We start from the raw sequence: 13,116 nt of genomic DNA on the forward strand, positions 1-13,116 counted from the left end.
TGCAAAATGGCTTCTTTGGGCATACCGAAGGCACCTAAAAAGTTTCAGACGGATTAAAAAATACAAAAAAAAAATCGAATGACCGAAATTTCTCTCTTGTAAATTTTATATGCCCATTTGTCTGACCAGCCCGCAAAATTGCATGCACAAAAAGTTTTCGCTTAATCCAAGATTAAAAATATAGACATTGAAAAATAACCCAAAATTTCAAAGGACGAGTATTTTCTCCAATTGAAAATTAATCTTCTTCAGCTTCCTTTTTACTTAATAGTTTTTATTTAAACTTGTCGATTTGTTATACACTTTAGAAAAAGAAAGAATATCCGTCTCATATAAATTACTACAAGCTAAGTTTAAAAAAGGAGAATATGGTTTAGAACTTGCACTTTTACGACTTCCACATTGTTTTTATTTGTTCGAGTAAATTTGCACTACGCATGTGGAGTTCTGGAATTCTGAGCATTTTGTGATGCATTTTTGTTTTGTTCGAGTGTTGAGATTCGGTGTTATTGCATCATTTTGGTCCAATTCGGCACCTGTTGAACGAGCAAATTTGTAAGAACAATGTTTGATAAAAAAAGTTTCATAAAAACACACTAACATTACGGTGAATTTTGTCCTTTGAAGTCGGCTATCGCCCCTAATCGTCGTTGATCTTCTTGATGCCATCCTTGATGCCGTGCTTGATCTGGTCGCCGGTCTTCTTGATGAAGTCTCCCACTTCCGGTGCCGACTCGTTCACGTTAAACACCCCGTAGTAGATGGCCACCGCGACGGCGATGGCGAAAATGAGGCAGCTGAAATGACGCGAGATGTTACTTTGCTGTTGCAACTAAATCTCGTTAGAACAAGCTTCTATACGTTGTTGTCTGTTATTCACACTATCAGCTATCATGCGAAAGTGACTAATCGAAGCGAATGAAAACGCAATTGGAAAGTCGGACAATTACCACACAATGACGGTTCCGCAGTTGAGGCACATCTTGTCAGCTGGACGAGGATCGCGATTTCACTAGAAGCGATTTCTCGTAGATGAATCACGTCAAAAGTTTCGATACCTTTGATCTGGTTATTCAACAGAACAACAAAGGTCTGCGCGATTGCAGGTGAAGAGAACCCTCCAAAGTTCGCGCACCAAACACAATGCAATGGTCGGTAATTTAATAAAAATGTTGCAGTTCGACACACTCGCTGGAATGTGGACAGTGTGGACCGAGCGACGAAACAAAGCGCCTACGACGAGCGGACTGATCTGGTCGAACTGTAGTGGAAGACTGTTTTGTTTGTGCTGCTGGGGAAGGCTTCGTGGTGTTGCGTTTACGGTGTGGGAAGGGGAACGCGAGAACTAATACATGTATGAGCGCGATCGATTCATGTTACAGTGAAATTTTAGGCTTTTCAATATTTGTGTTTTTATCCTTCGTTAGTATTTTTATAGCAATTTTTGTGATTTTCTTTGTAAAATCATATCATACATAATTTTTTTTTCTTATTTTTTATTTTAGTCAAATTTAAATAGTTAATTGCATATTAAATTACAAAATGAACTTTTACAATTTTCATCATCGCCATTTGGCCGCTTTCTTAGATATAAAAATTCTAAATCACTTTAGCGTAGTTAGGCCCGTTAGGGTCATAGTTAAGCTTGACAACCAAAAAAAGAAATCGAAAAACATTAGTTTTTCGTGATTCGATTAGGCTGGTACAAATATTTTTGAAAGATTAAAAAAAAACTAAAAAATCATGGGGCAAAAAAAATTTTTTTTTCAAAGGACTTCAAAATTTTAATTTAAGTGCAATCAGCTGAAATCAATTCAAATGCATTCCCCTGCGTAAAGAATAATTATTAGCATGTTTGAGTTGTTTTCAAAAAAAAAAATGTTCGATGCAAAATGTTTTTTTCGCTAAAATTTTTCTTTTGGTCAAATATCACATTTTTGAAAATTAATGATTGCAAAACAACTGAACTAGTGAAAACTGCATTTTAAAGCATATTTTTAATTCAAATGTTGAGACTGTTTTTTTAATTTTTTTATAAATTTGGAGAAATTTTGCTTATGCGGATCTTTATCCGTTTCACCCTTATATTTGTCGATAAAAGTCATCTTCAACTCTAAATTAATATTTTTTGCTAAATTGAGAAAATAATTTAGATTTTTCTTTTTATACATTGTTGCTAAACCTTATGTGGAATTCTCCACGAAATGAGCTTGAAGCGCAATTTTGCATCATCAGTTTGTCCATATCATATAAAAAAAAAAAAAAAAAATTACAGTATGGTGGTCCACAGGCCTAAAAACAGTTTCCAACCCAGCGTACACAGAAGCAAACCAAAATGTCAGTTCACTGCTGGCATGTGACTGTAAGCCTACTGTGTCTGTGTCGACTACTGCCACGCATTGCAGCTGCTCAATGAGCTGGGGCACTCACGACTGCTGCCGGGTTTGTTTATGTCACGGTTTTGCGATTCAGTGAATGGAGATGAAAAATTCGTGTCAGCGTCGCCGATTTTCGCGTCATAACCCCTAACATTTTCAGCACTGGTTGTTCATACGAAAATAGTGTATAAAAATCTGTATCTATTGAATGAAATTTTTGACCGAATTAGCAGATTTTTTAAATAGTTTTTTGTCATTAAAAAAATATCTGCTTCTTGCTCTTCTTAGTGCCTTAGTTATAGAAATATTTTTTCCAAAATGGATTATGATGCAACACACAGCTGAAAGGAACTCCAAAACTCTGTTATGAATTGCAAAAGAACTGATTGTATCTTGATTATTCACCAATAAAATTGAATTGAATTGAAAAAAAAAATCTGCAAAATAGTATTTTATGCAACAAGTTGCAAAAAAATAGATTTTTTCAACACGAGTCGTACATTTATCCAGCAAGGTTGACATAAATACGACAAGAGTTAGATAAATACGACGAGTGCTGAAAAAATCGAGTTTTGCAACGAGTTGCTAAAAATTTTTTTGAGTTTCCTAAAAAAACCTTTTGAATGTAGTTTTATATCAAACATCCATCTGTTAAGTAAATTCACCGTTCAAAACAAAAAAAAAAAAAATATTGAAAAATGTTGCTTTACAGCACTGGTATTGAAAGGTATAAATTTTCCATGCTGTCATTTTTGGTAGAGAAAAGTAGGCCGTTTCCTCGTTCGAAAATGACAGGAAAAGTAGGTAGTTTTACGACGGAATTGCAAAATAGTAGTTTTTGCAATTCCGTCGTGAAACTACTTACTTTTCCTGTCATTCTTGAACGACGAAATAGCCTACTTTTCTGTACCAAAAATAACAGAATCGAATAGCAACACTTTTCAAAATAAATGCTGAAAAGTTCTACTTTTCAGCACTGAAATGGGTGCTGAAAAGTTGAACTTTTCAGCACTTGTTTCGAAAAGTACCGTAAAACGGGGTGACTTTGATAGCCGGGGTGACTTTGATAGGTTCGCGATTTTTCCGCAAATTGAAGAGTACAATTAAAATACTTACGGAATTGTTTAGAATCATACTGACTGTGGTACAAAAGTGTTCGAAGTACCTTAAGAAGAACTTTTCATAAAATTTTTAAAAGTTTAAAAAGTTAGTTAACTATAGTTAAGAAAATGTTGATGATAGTCATTATTTTAAACTTCTTAAAGTGTCATGATTTTCTCAATTAACAAGATTTTTAATCGGAGAACGGAATGCATTTTCGGATTCCTTGGACAATTTTCCACTAGGAGAAGGTTAAATAAGTTTGTAAATAATAAATAATATGTGTTTTTGAAACACAATTGAAAAAAATCTTCAAATTTATAAGCAATTTCAGTTGAACAAATTTCATGTAAAATGTGAAAATTTGTGATTCGTTCTTCAAATTCAGTATGAAATGCAATATAAATCGATAATTTTATAAACAAAACTAGTTTAAAAAAATATCAGGCAAAATTCCGAGTTTTTAACAATTTTACCTAAAATATATAGGCATTTTGTTAAAAAGCTTATAAACTTAGTTAGCTAAATATAAACATTGATTTTTTTCTTTAAAACTATATCAGCTACTTTAGTGATGGTACATTTAACGTACAAATAAAGTTTGAACATCTTAAATATGATTTTAACAAGAAAAACTATGACTATCAAAGTCACCCCGGAATTTAAACTAAGAATTTTCAACGTATTTTTTTTCTAAACATTATTGAAAAAACTTGGTTGCCAAAATAGTGCATGGACTTTGTGTGGCCTACCCTAGTACATGTTTTAAAAATAATAATCTTGAGAAAAACCTTACCTGTTGCAAAATATTCCAAAAACAAATTGAAATCCTATCAAAGTCACCCCGGTTTACGGTAACACTTTTCATCATTTTTTTTTGATTTAAACGATTTATTGACAAAATACATGAAAATTCGACTTAAAATTTCACTCAATGGGTGTTTTTCGAAATTGCAAAAAATGTTGTATGGAACTCGTTGCAAAACTTGATTTTTTCAGCACTCGTCGTATTTATCCAACTCGGTGAACCTCGTTGGATAAATGTACGACTCGTGCTGAAAAAATCCTCTTTTTGCAACTTGTTGCATAAACTACTATTATGCAACAAGTTGCAAAAAAAGGATTTTTTCAGCACGAGTCGTACATTTATCCAACGAGGTTCACCGAGTTGGATAAATACGAAGAGTGCTGAAAAAATCAAGTTTTGCAACGAGTTCCATACAACATTTTTTGCAATTCCGAAAAACATCCATTAAGTGCAATTTTAAGTCAAATTTTCATGTATTTTGTCAATAAATCGTTTAAATCAAAAAAATGCTGAAAAGTGTTTCTTTTCGAAACAAGTGCTGAAAAGTTCAACTTTTCAGCACCCATTTCAGTGCTGAAAAGTAGAACTTTTCAGCATTTATTTTGAAAAGTGTTGCTATTCGATTCTGTTATTTTTGGTACAGAAAAGTAGGCTATTTCCTCGTTCAAGAATGACAGGAAAAGTAAGTAGTTTAACGACGGAATTGCAAAAAAATATATTTTTTTAGTTTTTGATATGTTTTATGTCTTTTCAGAAAATTTCAGAAGGTACGAAAAATATTTGAATATGCATTACTAAAAAAAACTGTTAAAAAAAAGGTCAACCATTTTGTTTTACGTAAAATCAAATTTGCAATCAAAAAATAATTGAGTAAAATTAAGACAAAGTGCATTGCTTTCAAGTTACAGCTATTTTTAGGTGTCTCTTTGGAAAAAAGCAGATTTTTTTTTTTAAATTGTACACTCTCGTTGCCAATCTTTGAAAAAAAATCGAAGAGCTTAGAACATTCCCTACATTTTGCTGTTTGGGACCATTCATAAACCACGCGAACTTTTTTTGAAAGCGCAGACCCCCCCCCCCCCTTCCCCCCTTGTGGACAATTTTCATACTAAACAAATATTTTTTGTATGGAGCGTGGACAATCGCTGAACCTCCCCCTAAGGTGTCCACGTGGTTTATGGATGGTTTCTTTGGAACTTATTTGATAAGGGCATTAATTGCTGATATATATATATATATATGGCCATGCAAAGATAAAAAAAAATATTAATTTTTTTCAGTGTATCTAAATAACTCCATGTTTTTTTGATCACCGAAGTCTCGATAACTAATGGTCCGATTTTCAATGTTAACAAATTAAATTTTATGAAATTTTCTGCTCTTTTCAATAAAACTTATTTCAAATATTTTAAAAACTAGTTCAAAATAAGCGGTTTTAGCTCTTTTACAGTGTTAATCCTGATAATAAAATTACATGACTATTTTAATTTTTTTTTGAAAATCGCAATTTTCCATGAAACTATAACTAACTTGGTCATAGATTTTTTGCGCTTTCTAAAATTTCCTAGAAAGATGGTCCCCTGAGACATATTAAACAATAAAAATAGTGTTTCTTAAAAAGTGCTGAAGACTCAAAATCATCGCTTAAAAAAACTGAAAATTTAAAACTAATTTACTCCATATTTAAAAAAAAATGTGTTAGATGACAAATCATTACAATAAATATGTAATAGTTATATTTTTGAATAATCTATCTGCCTAGCTTTTTTGAATCTAATAGTTCAAATCTTGATGAAAAATAGTTAAAAGATGGAACAATTATAAAAGTTTTCCACCTTACTATTCAAACAGTACAATCATCACCACCAACACACCTTCACCCTCCAACTCAGGAAGTGTTTAATCGCCTGCTCAGACGTTCGTCATACAACAACAACCAACACCCCTGCAAGCGCGTGTTTATAAGCGACAGGTATTGAGTTTTGGAATTTACAGCAATACTCGTACGTTTGAGGTTTCTTTTCGCGCATTTTGTTTTTATTGTGTTTTTCTTCTTGCAAAGGTATAGATCCCATTCAGTCACCCTCACTTTCGATGAGAGATGCTCATTCGGCGGCGGAGACTTTCCTCTTTTTGTGTCACATTCTTTTGGAAGATTTTATTGAGTTGACCCCGAAAAATTGGAGATTTTGCTAAGAGGTTTGGCAAAAGTAGGACAAAGTTGGGAATTTTGACAAAAAATAAGGTTGTTTAATTTCGTTAATTTTATAGTTGAAACTCTTTTCAGTGTGTCAATGTAGTTACTATAGTAACAGTTGAATCATAGCTTGCTCAGGTGAACCTATCTACATAAACTTGTGTGTATTTAGTATCAATTTGTTAGTGTATGCATGCGTAATTCAGAACTAGAACAAGGTAGAACTTGAGTTGAAAAAAGCACACACGCATAATTGAATGAATCATGCAAATGTTGCCTAAGCTTGAGCTGAAGATCAATTCAAGTAAAACTTGGGATGGTTCTCAAAAAGTAGCAAATAAAACAAGCTTTTAGACGAAATTAAATAAGATGTTTATTCATAAAATAAGTTGCTCACCAATGGTGACCTAAAATCCTAAAAAAACTTACCGATTACAGTTGGTTAACATAGTTGCTTGTTGTGACGTTTCTGTGATGCATTAGGCATTTTTTACTTAAGCGTTGTGTTTGTGTGTAAATCTTATTCTAATTTAGCGTAGCACATCTATTTCTTCCTCTTACGGAGATTCAAGCAAATCCTTCAAGACATTTTGTAGTTGGCGCTTTAAAGTTACATCAGATCCACAAAGATTCTTAAAGTTGTATAAATATTTTGTAATTTTTCTTCCTCGGAGATTCGGCTGGCACTGTCTGGTTTGTACTCATTCTCCCCGCCCCCTCTCTAGTTGAGCTTATCCTTGACGGCATCCTTGATCGAGTCGCCCGTCTTGTGGATGTAGTTGGACAGTTCCGGCGCCTGGTCGTCCACGTTCAGCACGCCGAAGTAGATGCCGGCGGCGAGGGCCGCCGCCAGCAGAATTCCCACAAACAGCAGCGAGATGAACACGCTCATCGCGCACTGGCAGCAGCTGAAATTGAGAAGTCGAGAATAAGAAAATAATTAGAATTTTGATTCACAGGTTATTATTCAAATCGACAGCCCTCAACTCTGCTTCGAGGCACGGTCAAGGTAACCAGTTTGAACCTTGACTCCGTCAAGAAGGACTGTTTGCCTTGATTTCCCCAAGGATGTCCCGTTGGGTACGTGGCGTGACTAGAACAACTTTGCCGGCCTCGAGTAAATAAACATAAACGTCTACTAATGATACCTGCTAGCAACAGGTGGATTTCCCATGGAGTGATGCTTTCAAATGGTGACTCATACTTTCATGATATTTTTGACAACAAAATTTTATCGTATCGATATTTTATGAAACATAAATTTATAAAATAATCAAAAACTCTGAATAATTAAAACAGTGTATGCAAAACTGTAAGCGACAAAAAAAATTGTCTGATTTTATTTCAAGTTTTTGACTTGCTAGTTTTTGAAAGATACTATCAAAAGTTTTTAAAAATAATTTGCATAAAAAGTAAAAAACAGCAAATTGGATGGAAATGAACCAAAATCCTTAACCTGCCAAACATATGAGAATCTCATGACAAATATCAAAATAATTATTATATTTAAATTTTCTATTCCAAAGGGCAATTTTCAGAATTATTATTGATATAAAAAATGTCTCATGAATAAATTGCATCCCGTATTCTTTCAACTGTAAACTAAGGTAAAAAAAATAGAAATTCTCATTTTGTTTATTTAGATGAACTTTTGTACATACATATCCTAAGCCAATTCAATTCTTTAAACAATTTTGATAGCTGATAGTCATAGAAAATGGGTATGGGCATGCGAATATTCGAAATCTTTATCTTAAGAAGAAATTTTCTGATCGATTCGGTGTCTTCAGCAAAATGTATTTTACGATTACCGTCTACTGGGGCGAATCGGGACTACAGTCCGAATAGGGACAGCACGTTTTGTATCACTCATACAAATCGAAAGGGGGTCGGGGCAACTTCTGTGTGTGTTGGCAACACTAACATACGGCACAAAACAATCTCGCAAACTCTGTTTAAATTCTAGATAAGGTTTTTTGTAGAAACCGTGTCAAATCTTGTTTGCAGTATTGAGCATTTCTAATGATATTTTCGTTTTGTATACTCAGTAGGTTTCCTAACAATATATATTTGGATTGTTACGCGATATATATTGTTGAAATATACTGAAATTATAATCTTTTTTAAATAACCTGGTTTATAGGACCCAAATAAATAAAAATAAGGGGGAGAGGGGGGTAATATGCACCCCCGGGGCAAAATGCACCCCCTGCTTTTCTCGGTATTGGGAAGAATTTTCCGGGAAAAAATCATAAAAATTGGAAGCTTAACATTGCAAAACTATGCTGGAAAAACTTGAGCATCGTAGTATAAAAACAGCTTAAGTTATTTGCAAAACTTTAAAATGTTGTGTTTTCATCTAATTTTCATTGAACTTTCAATATGATTTTTGGACAATATAAAAAGCATTTATTGATATTGTAAGTGTTGATTTATATAGTTTTTGCCATAATCTTCATTATTCATTAGATAGATGAGTCAAAAAACATTAATAAATGTTTTTTAATTAAATTTTCTTCTAAAAGCGTGATCGGGGCAAAATGCACCGCTGTGATGCTCCTTTGTAAAAATGCGGTGTCATCTAGTGGTGACTAGTGAAAACTGCTTTTACCCGGTGCATTTTGCCCCGTTGTTGTAGTGCATATTGCCCCGCATGGTTATTTGAAATGAATCAAAAATATTTTCAGAAATTTGATATTTTCGATCAATTTTGAAGTTTTTAAAGACTTTTTTCACATGAATAATATTAGTTGTTTTGGAACATCGAACAAAAATCTTCCATAGAAATGCTGTTATAGTTGAGAAATCACAGTTTTCCCTTAGGGGGTGCATATTACCCCCTCTCCCCCTAAATTGGGTCCTAAAATGAAGCTTAGATTGCTGATATTATTGTTTACAGCGATAAAGCTTATTTTTCTGAGTACAATGACCCTTTGTATGACCACAAAGAGTTTAAAATGGATTTGTAAATCAATTTTGAAAAATTATCTTCGCGGTCCTTCTTGACAGAAAAGCTCCTACTTGACAGCTCGTTCCAAGGGGACCATAGTTGATCCATCGAAAAAATGTTGTCTTGTCATTACTTTTTTTTTTTGCATTAAAATGAAAAAAGTGATCAGAAATGGTTTTTAATCGTGTTTTTACCGTTGTACATAAAAATTTACATAGGGCTTTAGTACCCAATTGGTTTACCCTCTACTGCCCAAATTTTTCCTTCGATCATTTTGAGCAACTTTTGTTCTAGGAAAAACTTAACTTTTCTTGTTTTTATGTTTTTCTTGTTTAATTTTTAGTATTTATATTTGCATTTATCTTGTTAAGTTTATGTTTGTTTCTAATAGTATTTGGCTAATACTACCACCTTCTATCATTACCTTTTGTCTTTTAAGTTTTTTCATGTTTTTACAGCCACTTTTTCAATTTTACAATACATTTTTTAAAACATTGGCTAAGTCGCATAAAACCAGTCACACTTCCAAACAGTCAATTTTCTAAAAAAAATAAGGGTAATTCTTTCCAATGCTTTTTGAAGATCGAAAATTTGTTGAAATATTGATTTTTGGTGAATTTTTAGATCGAAGCCAGCCTAGAGGCGGGGTTGGATTGTAGAGAGTTAAGAGAAAGTAAATAATTAACTACATTTAGTGAATTTTTTTGGTTTTTGCCATGAATCGGACAGCAATTCCTCACAATACCGTACCACTTTATCATAATATCAAAGTTTCTCCGAACGCTCCTTCGTCATCATTTGCATTTCTTGCGCTTTCCCATAAATCAATCGATTTTATCACACAACGACGCCAAGGCGGAGACGCCGGGTGGTTTATTTTTTTCCTTCGCGTCAACTGTGACAGTCCAACAAAAAAAAGTAGGCTCGAAAAAAATGTCAGAACATGGTTTGGGATGTTTTTGGTCAGTTTAGCCATGACATCCTACTTCGTATTGAATAACACGCACATGATGTTTTCCGTTAAGGGGAAGGGGATTGGAACTTATGACGTAGGATAAATCTCCAAAAGAGTAGATATTTTAAATTCTGATATTTCAAATATTGCTTCAGTATTTTTTTGAAATATTCATGAATTCTCTCTTCCTCCATTGTTCAATTTCCTCGACAAGAAAACACTATCCGTACACAATGGGTACCACGTAATGGCACATTATTTCAACGTTTTTATTTGATGCCATTTATAGTTTTCAATATAGAGAGTTACGCTGGGAGTGGTAGCTACTAGCAGAGGAAGTAGTGGAGATTATTGCATAGTGACGCCAGCCAGACTACTCTCCTCCACCTTCCTTTTATGATGCGACCCATCTGACGGGACTGAATTGCGAAGTGGTTTTCCACATATTTTTCGCCATTTTTCCTTCGTCCTGAGTTGGGTCAGTACTTCACAACTCTTGTATATTGGTTTTTCATGAGAATGAGTTTTTCCATTTTTTTTCAATTATTATTTTTTTCAATTATTTTATATTAAAAAAACAATTTGACGTAAATATAAGATTAAAATTTTTTGAGATCTATGCTGCATCAACTTTTTTATTGAAGGCAAATTGGACGAAACAAAGAGTAATCGGGGGTCAATAATCTACCCTTCTCTTTTCGCAAATCTTTTAAATCTGTGGATCCTCTAACGAGTTTTGTCAAGGACAAAACCGGCACGATGTTCAAGCTAAGAATGAGTTCGCATTTTCTGGGAACATGATTCACATTTTTCAGGAATTATAAATAATTCTATTAATCTAGCAAAATATACCAAAAATTGTCGTAAATTATTGCTTAAAATTGCTTTCATCCGTCTTAATCATCTTTTCTCTAAAGTCATAACATTAATCTCAAGCCTGCCTTAAGTGTCAGCTTTTTCACACCATCAAGTGGCGCCTGATTGCAAGTGTAAACAAAATTCTACTCATGTGAGAAGATTGGACCTCTCGAGGCTTAACCAGCATCTCTCACTAAACTACAGTGATCCTTTAAATTGATGTCACTTTCTGAATATAAATTTAGAGCTCCAGCAAAATTGACGTAGGACTTCGTCAACATTGACAAAGTTTTCACAATTTTTTTGTTGTTTCATTCAAATTTTGACTGATAACTCCAGGCTGTCTGTACCTGCTTTCCCCATATCGTATAAAATTAGAGCGTAAATTGCCACTTCCACATCGTCTGCTCTGCTGTGTCCATACACGAACACTAGGGTGCCCAGAAAAAATGACCCCCTGCTCCACAAGCGGCAAACGGTTTTTTGGGTTGTTTTAAGCATCTGTGTAAATTTTGAGCGAATTTGGATGAGATTAACCCATTGATACCCGCGCCTAAAGTTGATGAAAAAAATGTTTTTCATACAAAAATGACTTTTTTAAATCGCTAATAACTTTTCAGGATCGAGTTTTACAGCTTTGGTATGTTCTACAAAGTTGTAGAGCATTAAATTTCCAATAAGAATCTCACTTTTGAGAATATTTGGATGGAAGTAGCGCACCGTGCAGACCAAAAGGTAAGAAACTTGCGTTTTCCATACATTTTTTCGATTTTTCCCATACAAACGTCACCTCCGAGTATCAATGGGTAAATTATGACCGATTTTGCTCATATTTGGCCCAGAGTCCTAAAATAGGTCAAGGAACAATATTCAGCTTGTGGAGCGAGGTTTTGAGAAAAAGTCCCATATTCTGGGCACCCTAACGAACACTGATCCTTGGTGTTTTTACTGCATCAATAAATGAGCGAAAAAAATTCGTTTTGCAAAAAGGGCGTTTCTGGTTAACAATTTTTTTTTAAACAATCATCCACATTGTTCTGCTTTTAATTGTTAAGTCTACATTAAGGTGCTACTCACCAGCAGACGACGCTTCCAGCGATACACTTGCACATTTTGAGGTTTTTGTTGTTGCTTTTTTCAGTGAAAACCTTCACAATTTCTTAAAGGCGATAGTTTTCGCTCGGTTTGTTTATAAAAAGGGAGATGTTTGTGCGTTTGAGCTTCAGTTGGTGAAGGGTGGAAAACTGGTTGGTAATGAACGGGGAACGAAAGGGAGCGACTCTACGCGGATGTATGCTGGGTGATGTCAAGGCGTCGACTGAACTGGTGAACGGCGATGAATGGCGATGCGATGCGAAGCTGAATGACCGGAATCGGTGAAGTTCATTCAAGGGGATGATGGTGGTACTTATACTAACGTAAGGGGATGAACTGTTTTGTGTTGGGAATGAAGTTTAATGGTACAATGAGCGAGGGATATGACAGTTTATTTTGAAAAGATGTATCAGTTTTAAACTGTTTTACTAATAAATATGATTTTGATTCGTAAAAATATTCTTATTTCAATTAAAACGTTGAACATTTTGGGAATCAACATGATAATTAATTATAGCTTGTTGATTTTGTTTGAAAATAATTCTGAGATTTAGATGTTTTGTATCGGAATAAGTTTATTTTGTATGTATGTAAGTATGTATGATCCCCATACCCGCAGGCAACTTGGTCCCGAAACACATGTGAGCGCTAGGCGAACAATTCGATCATCTTTTACTCCGTAATCTGTACACCCACGTGCTTAAGTTTTTTTGCACGAATTTTAGTGCTACAAATACCGGCGCATAGATCAAAATGGTTTCCCTCTTCCCTCCC

At 34.2% G+C, this 13,116-nt stretch overlaps 1 protein-coding gene across 1 annotated transcript; it reads right to left on the reverse strand.

Moving 5' to 3' along the window:
- Positions 1-7,104: 7,104 nt before the first annotated feature.
- Positions 7,105-12,560, reverse strand: LOC120422222 (protein midgut expression 1-like). The gene is made up of 2 exons (XM_039585606.2): positions 12,325-12,560; positions 7,105-7,392 (listed from the first exon to the last, which is right to left on the reverse strand). The coding sequence occupies exons 1-2, from the start codon at positions 12,357-12,359 to the stop codon at positions 7,206-7,208; spliced, it is 222 nt and encodes a 73-aa protein (XP_039441540.1). The 5' UTR covers positions 12,360-12,560; the 3' UTR covers positions 7,105-7,205.
- Positions 12,561-13,116: the final 556 nt, after the last annotated feature.

This window comes from Culex pipiens, chromosome 2 (assembly GCF_016801865.2).
Source record: "Culex pipiens pallens isolate TS chromosome 2, TS_CPP_V2, whole genome shotgun sequence".
Lineage (NCBI taxonomy): Eukaryota > Metazoa > Arthropoda > Insecta > Diptera > Culicidae > Culex > Culex pipiens.